Source organism: Amborella trichopoda, chromosome 2 (assembly GCF_054954075.1).
Source record: "Amborella trichopoda isolate Santa Cruz 75 chromosome 2, AtrichopodaSantaCruz75HAP2 v2.0, whole genome shotgun sequence".
In the NCBI taxonomy this organism is placed as follows: Eukaryota; Viridiplantae; Streptophyta; class Magnoliopsida; order Amborellales; family Amborellaceae; genus Amborella; species Amborella trichopoda.
The window spans coordinates 68780269-68793165 of record NC_142337.1 but is presented as its reverse complement, the minus strand read 5'-3'; the positions used below and the strand labels follow the sequence as shown (position 1 = coordinate 68793165).

Here is a 12897-nt window from a genome sequence, read left to right as displayed (position 1 = left end):
ACTACTTTGTTACAAAGAAAAAAAGAAAGGGAAATAAGTAAACACTAATTCTTAATCTACTACAACATTCTTTACATTTTTTTTCGAACCTTTACAAGTTAATGAAATATGCGGGGATAGCACATCCATGGTGATATAAGATCTCAACTCTGATGAATATGAATGGGTGGCCGGGGAAGGGGGGGGGGGGTGGGGGTGGGGGAACTTTTTTCATTTTGTTTTCTATTTAAAGTTTACAAATGACCATTTACTTTCAATATGAGGAGGTCACAGTCACTTTCGTCCGTTAGATCTTGAATGGGGTGGCTATGGATGTGTCACTAAATAGACTCAAAGTTCAACAAATAAAATTAATGTGGCCTAAGCAATGTTTGCAAAATCAAACCAGAACGGTTAATTAGACATTGGCCAAGAAGTGGTTTAACCGGCTTAACCAGTAAGCCGACCGATTCAACCGCTCTAATGGGGCAAATCCCAGGCGGTCAAAAAAATGTTAAAAAAAATATAAAAAGATGCAAAAAAAATCTACTAAAATATGAAAAATATATAAAGAATGATTAAAACAAAACACATTCAAATGAAGTTGAAAATTAATGAAAAATATATATTTTAACCCATTTTATATTTTCCAATGGTTATTTTTAGAATTTTCTAAAAAGATGGAAAATATAAAAGTGAGTATTAATGACCAAAACAATTTTTAATCTTTACCATAATGTAAAGAATATTTAAAAATGCATTAAAAATCAAATTCATTATTTTTATAATTTATATTTATATTTTTATTTTTATTTTAAAAAATACCGGTTAATCACCCTAATCGCCCAAAATTGGAACCGGCCTGGCCGGTTCTAATCTAATCGGGCGATCAGCAGTTAGATAGGGCAATTTTACGAACAATGGGCCCAAGCCATCCAATTTAATTGCAAACTCCTTGTAACTAAGATAAAATAGTCTCATAGTATACGATCCATTGTAAGTGTATAGTCAAAGTTATTGTTAGTGGTAGAGAGAAATAAAGACGATCCTTTGTAGTCAAAGTTATTGTTAGTGGTGGAGAGAAATAAAGACATGTCAAGTCTATGTTATCGAGTGGGAAATTGATATGCTCCTCAACAACTCAACGTAGTGAAAGTAGTAATTGTTCCTTTCAAGTTGCATTAGGAATGGAAGGAACCTTTACTATTAAAAACAGTGTGCAAAAAAGGTTCGACTGAGCAAAACGGTCCCTCAAACACAAATACTCACCAGTTAATGGACACTACTATCGTTACGATTAGGTTGGTTTCTTAGGGCATGATGTAGAAATTGCTCGGGATGGGTGCTTCGAGGTTAATATTGTATTTTATGCAGACATTTGCTTAGGAATCAAATCCACTGCCACCTCCTCATGTTGGACACTGCACCATTACGACTCCATGCATGCATGGGCACCAAACTGCCACCGCAATGCCACAACTCATCACCCATATCTATATGCCAGTCCACGAGAGAGTTACACGCCTATTCCCTCAAACAATTCCATGGTTATCATCCTCCAAAACAACTCTCATGGAGCACCCTCATCGTAGGCTATGCTAACAGCACCGCCCCACGAGAAGCCATTCTCTTGTTTCACCACATGTTATGTGTCAACAATTCTTTTCTTCCTGATAATTTTACTTTTCCCGCTTTGCTCAAGGCTTGCTGTGATAGTGACAACTCATCCGCCATTGAGGAGGGAAAGCAGATCCATTGTCAAGCTTTGAAAAGAGGATTTTGTTCTCATGTTTTTGTGCAGAAGCGGCTTATTCGCTTTTATGCGAAGTTCGGTGCTCTTGAAGATGCCTGGAAGGTCTCTGGTCAGTGCATTGGCGCCATTGATACTGTTTGTTGGAATGACATGATCAATGGGTACATCAAAATTGGCAGGTTAGATGTTGCACAGCACTTGTTTGATGACATGGTCAACAAAAATGCGGTCTCTTGGAGTTTGATGATCAATGGACATGCAAATAATGGTGACATGGAAACTGCGAAGCTCCTTTTTGATGAAATGCCGGACACTGAGAGGAGTGCATTTGCTTGGAACAGTATGATTGCTGGTTATGCCAAGAACGGTAGGATGGTTGAATCTCAAGAGCTGCTCAATCAAATTCCTCACAGAGATGTGTTCTCTTGGACTGCTGTTATCTCTGGGTACTCACAAAATTGCCTCTTCAAAGAGGCATTGGAAGCCTTTCACGCAATGCAGGTGGAGAAATTGGAACCCAATGAAATCACCCTTATAAGTGTTCTTCCGGCTATTGCACATTTTGGGGCAACTAGTCAGGGGAGGTGGATCCATGCATATATTGAAAAGAAGAAGATGGCCATTGATGGGGTTCTAGGCTCAGCTCTAGTAGACATGTATGCTAAGTGTGGGGACATTGAAGAAGCCCTAAGAGTCTTTGAGAGACTTCCATGTAAGGAGTTGTCAGCATGGAATGCTCTAATTTCCGGCTTCGCAAGGCATGGCCTCAGCAAGGCGGCACTCTGGTTTTTCTCAAGGATGCATGGCTCGAATGTTAAGCCAAACGAGATTACCTTTGTTGGTGTTCTCAGTGCGTGTAGCCATGGAGGGTTGGTGGATGAGGGTCAAATGTACTTTGCTCTGATGAATGATGCTTACAACATTACACCTAATGCAAAGCATTATGGTTGCATGGTTGATCTTCTTGGTCGCTCTGGTCACTTAAATCAGGCAAAGGAACTCATAGAGAGTATGCACATAAAACCCAATGCTGTTATATGGAAAACTTTTCTCAGTGCTTGTAGGATTCATGATAATGTAGAATTGGCTCAGCAGGTGGCACGAGAGGCTCCTGAATTTGATTCTGAAGATAGTGGACCTTATATACTTTTATCAAATATTTATGCAGCTTCTGGTCTATGGGATGAGGCTAGCAAGACTAGAAGAACAATGAAAGATATGAAGGTGCATAAGGTCCCTGGTTGTAGTTGGGTAGAAATGGATGGAATTATTCACGAGTTTTTTGCAGGGGATCGATCCCACCCTGATTCAGAAGCCATATATAATAAGCTAGATGAGATGAGACTGTCACTAAGAACAACAGGCTATGTGCCAAACACATCACAAATATTGATGGATGCGAGTGAGGAAGAGAAGAGAATATCAGTGTGGCATCACAGTGAAAAATTGGCCATTGCATTTGGGCTGATTAAAGGAAGCTCAAAGAACCCATTCCACGTGATTAAAAACCTTCGCATTTGTGATGATTGTCACTCGGTTGCCAAAATCATTTCCAAGATTTATAGGCGCAAAATAGTGGTAAGGGACCAAAGGAGGTTCCACCATTTCAAGGATGGTATGTGCTCTTGCATGGATTACTGGTGAAGTTTAGGCAGATTAGGAAAATATCCTAGATTAGAGGTTGATGAAGACGGAGGTCAGTAGGGGATTCTTGTATTCTTTTGAGTTGGTAAGGCCTGCCACTTTATTTGTATTACTGCCCTCAACAAAAAAATTGTTAATGCTTGATCATGTTGTGAAGAACAAGTAGCAATATTGGTCGGGCATCTCAGTTGCTTTTTATTTTCGTTTTTGAGCAATTTATGACACCGCTGTGAAAGCACAGGGTCAATTGGTCATTTGTCTCAAGGCTGTTATAATATGGTTAATGAGACAGGATTTCTGTTTCCAAACAAGGATTTCTGTTTCCAAACAAATAATCTCTCTCTCTCTCTCCATGTGATATTAACGATGTGTTACTGCAATAACTACATCTTTAAACCAAATGCGGAATAAAAAACGTGGAATTCGCATTATGCATATCAGTGTCTCAAATGAAAAGTTGACATGAAATGAAATGATTTTAGATGGGAAGTCATAAAAGCTGTTATTTAATCCTCTGCAAGAGAGGAGGAAATTAAATGGTTAGGATGGGAAGCCATAAAGGCTGTTATGGGAACGCAGTTAATCCTCTGCAAGGGAGGAGTGTGTAGCAGAAGCCTTAACATATCTCAGGCCATCAACATATCTAAGGCATAAGACTGAAACATTTTTAATACCAAGTTGAAAATAATAGCACAAGTAAAACGTACTACTCATATTCAAAAGGAGGCAGTGTTTGGTTACAAGATTAAAGAGGGTGGCAGCCTTAAGCAATTATCCACCTTCAAGGAGAGTAAAGCCTCGTGTTATATAATGCCCAACACCGAGAGAGAGAGAGAGAGAGAGAGAGAGAGAGAGAGAGATGATGTTGATGAGCAAAATGGCTCTGACCATGGCCCTGGTGATGATGGGCCCTCTAGTGGGAGCCCAAGACAGTAAGGAAGCATCCAAGGCACAAATAACCCACCACACCGAAACTATAGGCGGGCTCCGTGCAAGTGGGCCTGGTCTAGGCGGGCTTGGAGGAACTGGTCCTAGTTTTGGTGGCCTTGGAGGGACTGGGTCTGGTCTAGGTGGGATTGGTGAACATGGGCCTGGCCTAGGTGGGATTGGTGGACATGGGCTTGGTGGAACTGGTTCTAGTCTAGGTGGGCTTGGTGGAAATGGCCCTGGTTGGGGAAACGGCTATGGCGGAGGGAGGTATGGAAATGGAAGAGGTTGGCAAGGAGGCAGACGGGACGGTGGATATGATGGGGGATGGCATGGGCCTCGTGATAGCTATGGGGGTCGTTATGGTGGTTATGGACCTGGTAATGGTGGAGGTGGGCCAGGTTATGGTCGTGAGCCAGGTTATGGTGGTTATGGGGGTGATAATGGTGGAAGTGGGCCAGGCTATGGTGGAGGAGAGCCAGGTTACGGTGGAGATGGCCGTGGTTATGGTGGAAGTGGCCCTGACTATGGTGGGGTTGGACCTGGTATACCTGGTAATGGTGTTTCTCCCCCATGAGCAAACACATCAGTCATCGGAGGGGTTCCTTTTATGTGCGGGATGAAAAGATTTCTTTTGGGATTCGTCTGTAATCTGTACTTCTTGTTTTGACTGAGATAGTTAAAATGGCAAATAATGTTAGGGTCACCGTGGTATGCATGTCTTAGCATGTACGATGAACATAGTTATGGTGGAGACGAATGAAAATCAATTACTTGAGATCCACAGCACTATTAACTCCCCACTGTTGCTAGATGTTTCATTGAAATCTAGTTGATTCCTGCTGGAAACCCCACCAACCAACCAAATGTCCCCTGCTAACTTTGGATCATGATTTTTTTTTCATTTAATTTAAAACACCATCAGATATTTCAACCAAGTTCCACAAATTTCAGATCAACCAAATGCCGTAGTGATCAGTCAATATTAAGCATTGTAATTTCTTTTTCGGTAGTTCAACAATAGGAATCGAACTTGAGATGTAGTATTGCTAAAATCAACTGCTAACAACTCAAGCCCAAGCATGATTCCTAATAGTCCGCATCACCATTAGCCTTTGACATAGTCATAATGCAGTTACTCCAAGACAGCAAGTTGGGCAAATTCACAACATATTTAAAACCATTTGAAGAGTCCTTTTCTTTTTCTAGATCGTAAACTTGAGGAGTCTTATTAAGTAGGACATCCAACTTACTTTAGTTTTCCATCTGGTTTATCTCACACATGACGATGACAAATTCAGTATGCATAAATATTGTTTCTTGCTAAGCTCACAAATAAACCTACAGGGCGTGATGTTTGCATGACGCATACATTTTCCCATGATAAAAGAGAGCATTAGCCTCAGGACTACACCATGTTCACCTCACACATCACAATGAGAACTTCACCATGCACAGATATCTTTTCTAAGCTCATGAATAAAACTAAGGGGACTGATATTTACATGAAGCATACATTTTCAAAGCTACAGACGGCTAGGGAACCAAAAACCCTATTTATTCCCACAACCCTTTAAAGAAAACATATGGAAATAATCAAACCAAAACGCATATTGATTTCAGCATAAGTAGAATATTTTCAACATTAAGGCAAACTACAGCTTAGTGGCAATTTAACTGCAACCTATCCAATGAGCAATGTAACATTTCACTATCATCATCATCCTCAAAGCCTTTTCCCAACTATTTAGGGTCAGCTACATGAATCCTGGTCCGTCCATATATTTTCTCACTACTTCCAACCATGTTCTTTTGGACCTACCACCTTGCTTTTTTTGAGCCGTCCACTTGAACTAACTCGCACCTCGTAACAAGTGTTGTACTAGGTCTGTGCTGCACATAGCCAGCCCACCTAAGTCTACTTTCTCTCATCTTATCACCTATTGGTGCCACACCCAAGTTACTTTGAATGTATTCATTTTGAATTCTATCCCTTCTTGTCTTGCCACTCCTAAGTTCTTTCAAATGGAAGATTTTACCGACTTTCAAATTTATGCACAAACTCAAGGGATGTCAGCAGCTCTTGGGGCCCAAGTCAGGAAGGAGTTCCAAGGTCTCAAGAAGGCATGAGATCTGGTTGGGAACTAGGGTTTTTATAATTTAAAGATAGCGTCGCAAACCCAAAATTAGATTGCATTGGAGGCATCTGCAGTTGTGAGTATCTAAGAGTTCACTTTGACAGAAGTGTATTAGGTAAGTGTAGCCTTGATGTGATTTGTTTGTATTGAGAGATGCACAGTGTGTGTGTTCCCATGTGTTTTCTAAAAATATGCTGCTTGAACAAGTATAAGTTTTAATCTAAATTACTGAAGCTTCAGATATGACTTGATGATCATTGCAAAAGTGAAAATCTTATTCCAAGAATTCTAAGACCAAGTCAAGGATTCAACATATGATGTTACTAATTAATGAGGGAAGAACCGTCATGTACACTACATGCAATATAGATGTCCAAAACATAAGTTTTTTGTTTTTAAACTGTGAACTTTGTATTAAGTAAAAGGAGGTATACATATTACAAAAAATTTCTGCCCACAGCTTGGGAGCTATACAACCTCCGAGATGGTGGCATAATAAAAAAGTACTATACAAGCATGAGATTACAAATGAAATACTATACATGCATGAGATTACAAACAAAATACTATACAAGCATGAGATTACAAACAAAATAATATACAAGTATGAGATTACAAAACATGGATATTGTGTGAAATACAGCAGCAAGTGCTCTAGATCAACGCTTGAAAAGCACCCTCCTTAGCCAGTGCGTCAACACTTGGTTGGTCTCTTGCCAAGTATGTTTCCGTAAGACCTGTGTATGCCTGCAAATGTCAAAAATCTCATAAATGACTGAAGTGAGTCACCAAGGGGGGTGGCCTCTCGTGAGGCCCAAGAGATGATGTTTCTAGAGTCACCCTGAACAACCAAAACTGTGCTCCAAGTGGGATTGAAGTTTTTAATGCCTTCCAAGAGTGCACAGGCTTCCGGTGTTGTGGAGTCGGCTCGGCCAATGGAAAGGGCAAGGAGAAAAGGGAAACTCCTTCATGATTCCTGAAGATGCCCCCAATGCCCAGGGCCAAGGTTGACGAGAGAGCACTCATCGAAGTCAAGTTTGGTATGGCTGATATCTGGTGGTCTCCAAAGGGATGAGTGGGGGACCAGTCTGGGCTTGTGGTGAAGGATGGCTCGCCAATTGAGATGGAAGTCGGATGAGGGGAGGAGCTTGAAGTGGTTGTGGTTGGTGGCTCAGAAGATCATTGTAGACTTGATGGTTTCCTTTAAGGCCTGCTGATGAGATATATGTCCCCAGAATATTATGTGGTTGCGTTCTCTCCATATGGTACATGAAGTTGCAGCCACTGAGGCCTTTCAAAGCATGGTGCCGGCTTTGGGCCATGGTAGGAAGTGCATCTGGTGGAAAAGCTAGGGGACATATTCAGGTGTCACCCATGACCAACCGAATAACTGAAGCAGGTCTTCCCACAATTGGCTTGCCAAATTGCAGTGAATGAAAAGATGCAAATTTGTTTCCTCCTCCAACCACATGGCACAACAATTGGGAATTTGCAGGCCTTCTCTTTGGAGTTGATTGACTGTTAAGGCTCTCTCCAACAGGGCGACCCAATTGAAGACCTGAACTTTCAGGGGGATGAAAGGAATCCAAGCTTTGGTAATAATGTATTGATGAGGAGTTTCTGCCGGAGAGGCAATAGGCTTATGGTAGGAGGAAACCGTAAAAACCCCAGCGGGGAGAGGGTACCGAATGATTTTGTCTTCACCCAGAGGAGGAAAAAAGAATGAATTGAGAATAAAGGAGAGCTGAATTGAGAATACAGGAGAGTTCCAAGAAAGTGGGAATCTCATCATCGCGGAGTTCTCTACAAAAATTGGGATTCCAGGGCTCAGAATTCCCTTCATGCACTAGGAGATCTGAAACCAAGGCACAAGGGTTTCTAGCTAAGCGATAGAGGTAGGGGAAATCAAGCATCGGAGGGTGGTGGCCAATCCAAAGATCAGTCCAGAACCGAACTTTATTCCCAGCCCTGGGGAGGAAGCGGATGTGGGCTTTCAACTGGTGGAGGCAGCAGAGTATTGATTTCCAGACCCCAGAGGAAGAGTGGTAGGCCCTATCGGGGAGAGGCAAGGGGGAGGACTTGAGGTGGTATTTGTGGCATAGCACCTGATGCCACAAAAGACCATCCTGGGTCGCTAGCCTCCACCCACCATTTGCCCAATAACGCCAAGTTGTTCTTATGAGGGCTGCAAATCCCCAAACTGCCTAGGGCTTTGGGCATGCATGTGATATTTCTTGGACTCCCTGTCATCCGACCAAAGAAATTGCACATAAATAGTTCAAGGCATTGTGCCACTAAGACAGGTATGTAAAAGAGAGACATGTGGAACATGGGGGCATTTGAGAGAATAGCCTCAATAAGGGTAACTCTGGTCCGCAGAGGAAAGGTAACTCCCCTCCCAAGTGGCAAATTTACAGGTCAAATTTGACGATGATGCAGCTCCACTAACTTTCTTAGGTTTGCCATGACACAATGGCAGTCCTAGGTAAGTGGAGGCAAGGGCATCAGTCCCACACCCCCACCGATCTACAAAGGCCTGGTTAGTTTGGGGGTGTAGAGTGATGCCTATCATCTTAGACTTGAGCATATTAACTTTAAATCCAGTGGCTAAGTGGAAACATTTAAGGAAGAAAACCAAAGTCTCCACCTGTTGCACCGATGCATCACAAAAAAGTATCGTGTCATCGGCGTATCGTAGGTGGGAGATAATGGGATCATTTCGACCAATCTTGAATCCCTCTATTAAACCGTGTTGATACATACTAGTAAGGGATATGCAGAACACCTCAACAAAAAACGGCGAAAATGAAGGGGGGGGAGAGGGTCTCCCTGTCTTAGACCCCTAGATGAGGAAAAGAATCCTTGAGGTGAGCCATTGATGAGGATGGAAAAGAAAGGTTGGCGAATGCACCCTCTAATCCATTTTCTCCAGCGGATGTCGAAGCCCATTTGAGTAGAGTTTCCTCGAGCACGGCCCGGCCGACATGGTCGTAGGCCTTTTCTTGGTCCAATTTGATGACCAGACCCAGAATTTTAGAAGTGGATCTGGAATGGATACACTCGTGGGCCACCAAGGCCCCGTCCAAGATCTGGCGGTCCCTGAAAAAAGGCACTTTGATGGGGGAGATGACTCAATTAAGAACTGCCTTTAGTCTGGATGCGAGGACCTTGGCCAGGAGCTTAGAAGAGTTGTTGATCAAACTAATGTGTCTGAAGTCTTTGAGTTCCTTGGCACCCTCAACCTTGGGGATAAGAGCAATGAACGTGGCATTCATTCCCTTATGGATGACCCCTCTATGGAATTCAGCAAAGAAGAATATGATATCAGCCCGGAGAGGCTCCCAAAATCATTTAAAAAGGGCAACAGGGAAGCAGTCAGGTCCCAGGGCCCGGTCTTGATCCAGGTCATCTATGGAAGTCAGAATTTCATCCTCGGCGAAAGGACGTTCAGGCCATTGGACTTGATTTGGGGGAATGGAGAGGAAGGTGAGGTCCGACATCTTGGGGGTGGATCAAACCAGTTCTTGAAAAAGGTTTTAGAAGTAGTCGATAATTACCATTTCCATTTGTGAAGGCTGATGGAGAGCAACCCCCTGGTCTCGAATTTGGGTGATGGTATTGTTCCTTCTACTGCAGTTGTCTATTCTGTGGAAGAAAATTGTGTTCAGATCCCACTTTTCAGCCATTTGACTCTAGATTGCTGATTCAAGAAAATCTCTTCTTTCCTGAAAGTGTTATAGTAATCGCATTTGAGCTGGGTTCTAAGGAGGGTCTCATTAAAAGTTAGGAGCCAAGACCAAAAGTAAAGAATACAATGTACAAACGATGTAGAGCCCCTCAAGAGGAAATTATACAAGCATAAGGACACATGACTCTTAACAACTCCTGAGCTGCATCACACTTGTAGACTTGTAAACCACCATAGGGAGGGCTTCTCAAAGCTTTTGAATTTGATTAACATAGAAACCTTAAGGCCCATTTGGGTACCTGGAGAAGCCTGTCCTGGGAATATGCTTCTCCTGGAATTGGGTTATCCTGGAATTGATCTGTCCCTGGGAGAGGGGTGTCTGTTGTTTGGATAGCAGCTGATAAGAAACATGAAATATACCTGTCTACTGTTTGGATTGCCTAGAAGATGTGAATCCCTAGATATTCAGTTGCCGTTTTTATATTATTACCCTACATTTAGTTTATACTAATTAACTTCTCCCGCTGATTCTAAACTTCAATATTATTTCTTAACTAAGATGAAATCCTTATTTTTTCTTATTCCTTTCCATTGTATCCTTATGTATAGATATCCTATATTCCAAAGATTCTATTAGGGTACTTTGGTTCGTGCATAAAATATTCCCCAGGAAATATTTACATATGTAAATCACGTTTCATAGGGGTTTGGTCGGTGCAAATGCATATGCAAATAAAATACTATGGTAAAAGCTTTTACCATGAAATGGTTTAATTCATTGTAAAATAAAACCACACCTATTGACGAGGGGAAACATTCCCCATGCATTTGTTTTCACATGCGAACCCACTGTTTACTATTTACAATCAAGGTTCAAAAAAACAGATCCGGGCGGCCTAGGCGGTTTGGGTGCCTGGGCGCCTAGGCGGTTTGGGTGCCTAGCCACCTAGGCAGTCAGGCCGGCGCCCAAGGACAGGGAGCCCTCAACAATATTAAACCCCCCCCCCCCCCCTCCCCCCCCACCCACCCCAAAAACAAAAAATAGGGGAATTCTTAGGGCTGGTTTATAGCTTTAGGGAGTTTTTAAGGCAATTTTAAAGCCCCAAACTCCTCGTGATCCTGAAATAGACGAAAAAAATCAATAAAAGAATATGATATATGCTCAATTTCATCATCCAAGTGAGTAAAAAATCAATAAATCAATCTTTTAACTACAAACATGTACATAAATCGTAAAAGAAAGAAAAAAAAAAAGTAAAAGAAAAAACACATGATTCATAGCATCATGTGTTGTAGCAAAATAAAATCAAAACCCTCTTTCAATATGATAATACTTAAAAAATATCAAAATCAAATCGGTGTCGGTGTAAACTTCGTCTATTGGGTCGCCAAAAGTTCTCAAATCAACTATTAGAAGCTCCAAATCCACCCACGAACTTTTGTCTTCGTTTTGGGAGGAAATCAGAAAAATATAAAATTTATCGATCTTTCGATAAATCACAAAATAGTAGTTTTTGAAGGTTTTTTCTCCCCTAAAGGCCACGGATTGTATATTGGGGGTTTAGAATACCCCTAAAACCGAAAAATTATGTATTTTACCCTCACATGAGGGTTTTTTTCCACTGCCCGAAAATTGTCATAGGGCGGCGCCCAGAAGCAAAACACCTTATGCACCCGCCCAAATTGCGCCTAGACGTTTTGAAAATTTTTCAGGCCAAATTTTCTAATTATGTTTACAACATAATATATTATGGACGTAGTTAGCATGCGGGCCAAGCCCGCACATGTAGAAATGCGGCGCCTCTTAAAAATCTATTTTTGAGATGGATTTTTTAATTAATTTTTAAGGACATATAATCTCTAACATGGAGATCATGAATATGATAAATAAATAAATTTTAAAAACTACAAATAATAATTTTATTAAGAAAACATTTGGACTGTTAGTTTCCATTGTTTTTAGATAGACCTCCTACTTGCATCCATCTTAAAGATGGATGCTTTACACTTCTGGACCACATATGTAGAAATGCAGTCCAGCTCGCATGAAACAATTTTCCATATATTATTATTATAATATTTTATCTACATATAAATTATATACTTAATATATAAATTATATTGCAATCATAATTAATATGTTATAAACAATATATTATTTTATTATAGTATATAGGGAAAGCTTTCTATGCTTCCCCTATAGCATAAAACTTCTAGACTTTCCCCTATCCAACAATCCATTCTAAATGGATGGCTTAGATGGTCCCAATCACAATGTCACCCTCTATACTATTTTATTTTTATTTTTTTATAATACATTTTGACACCAAAATTTAGGTGTCCAATCCTCTCTTGAACCCGCACCTATAAAAAATATAAAAAAAATATTCTCAATAAATGAAATGACTAAAATGCCCCTAAAAGTTTCAGGGTATTTTGGTCATTGTATTTTATCAAAAATATTTTTTTAATATTTTAATTAGGCGGGCCCCATTGAGGTGATGGTACATATAGTTAGTAGAAAAAAATTAAAAATAAAATACTCTAAGGCATCTGATCTAGATTAAATAGTTAGTGGCTCACTTGATCTAAATTGGACGGCTAGATGAAGGGGGAAGTATATATGTTTTATGTTGTAGCGGAAGCATAGAAACTCTTCCCTAGTATATAACATAAGAGGAAATATATAATATTATAGTATAATACATAAATAAAATATCTCTAATAACATAATATAATATAAATATATACTAGTATATATTATATAT

At 40.7% G+C, this 12897-nt stretch overlaps 1 protein-coding gene, 1 long non-coding RNA gene and 1 other non-coding gene across 3 annotated transcripts; 2 read left to right on the top strand and 1 right to left on the bottom strand.

The window, feature by feature from the left end:
• The first annotated feature begins 929 nt into the window (after positions 1 to 929).
• Positions 930 to 3684, top strand: LOC105420330 (pentatricopeptide repeat-containing protein At5g48910). Its single transcript, XR_016050338.1, has one exon. It is a non-coding gene; the product is annotated as a pentatricopeptide repeat-containing protein At5g48910 (transcript).
• Positions 3685 to 4202: 518 nt separating this feature from the next.
• LOC18430028 (uncharacterized) lies at positions 4203 to 5081 on the top strand. The gene has a single exon (XM_006840195.2). It carries the CDS (start codon positions 4236 to 4238, stop codon positions 4878 to 4880), a length of 645 nt encoding a protein of 214 aa, XP_006840258.2. The 5' UTR covers positions 4203 to 4235; the 3' UTR covers positions 4881 to 5081.
• A 1854-nt stretch (positions 5082 to 6935) lies between these two features.
• Positions 6936 to 11106, bottom strand: LOC148783455 (uncharacterized). The gene is made up of 2 exons (XR_016050337.1): positions 9999 to 11106; positions 6936 to 7188 (listed from the first exon to the last, which is right to left on the bottom strand). It is a non-coding gene; the product is annotated as an uncharacterized LOC148783455 (long non-coding RNA).
• Between the last annotated feature and the right edge of the window lie 1791 nt (positions 11107 to 12897).

Excerpts from the sequence above, each read along its gene's own strand:
- LOC18430028 (XM_006840195.2), top strand. The coding sequence starts at position 4,236 with ATGATGTTGATGAGCAAAATGGCTCTGACCATGGCCCTGGTGATGATG.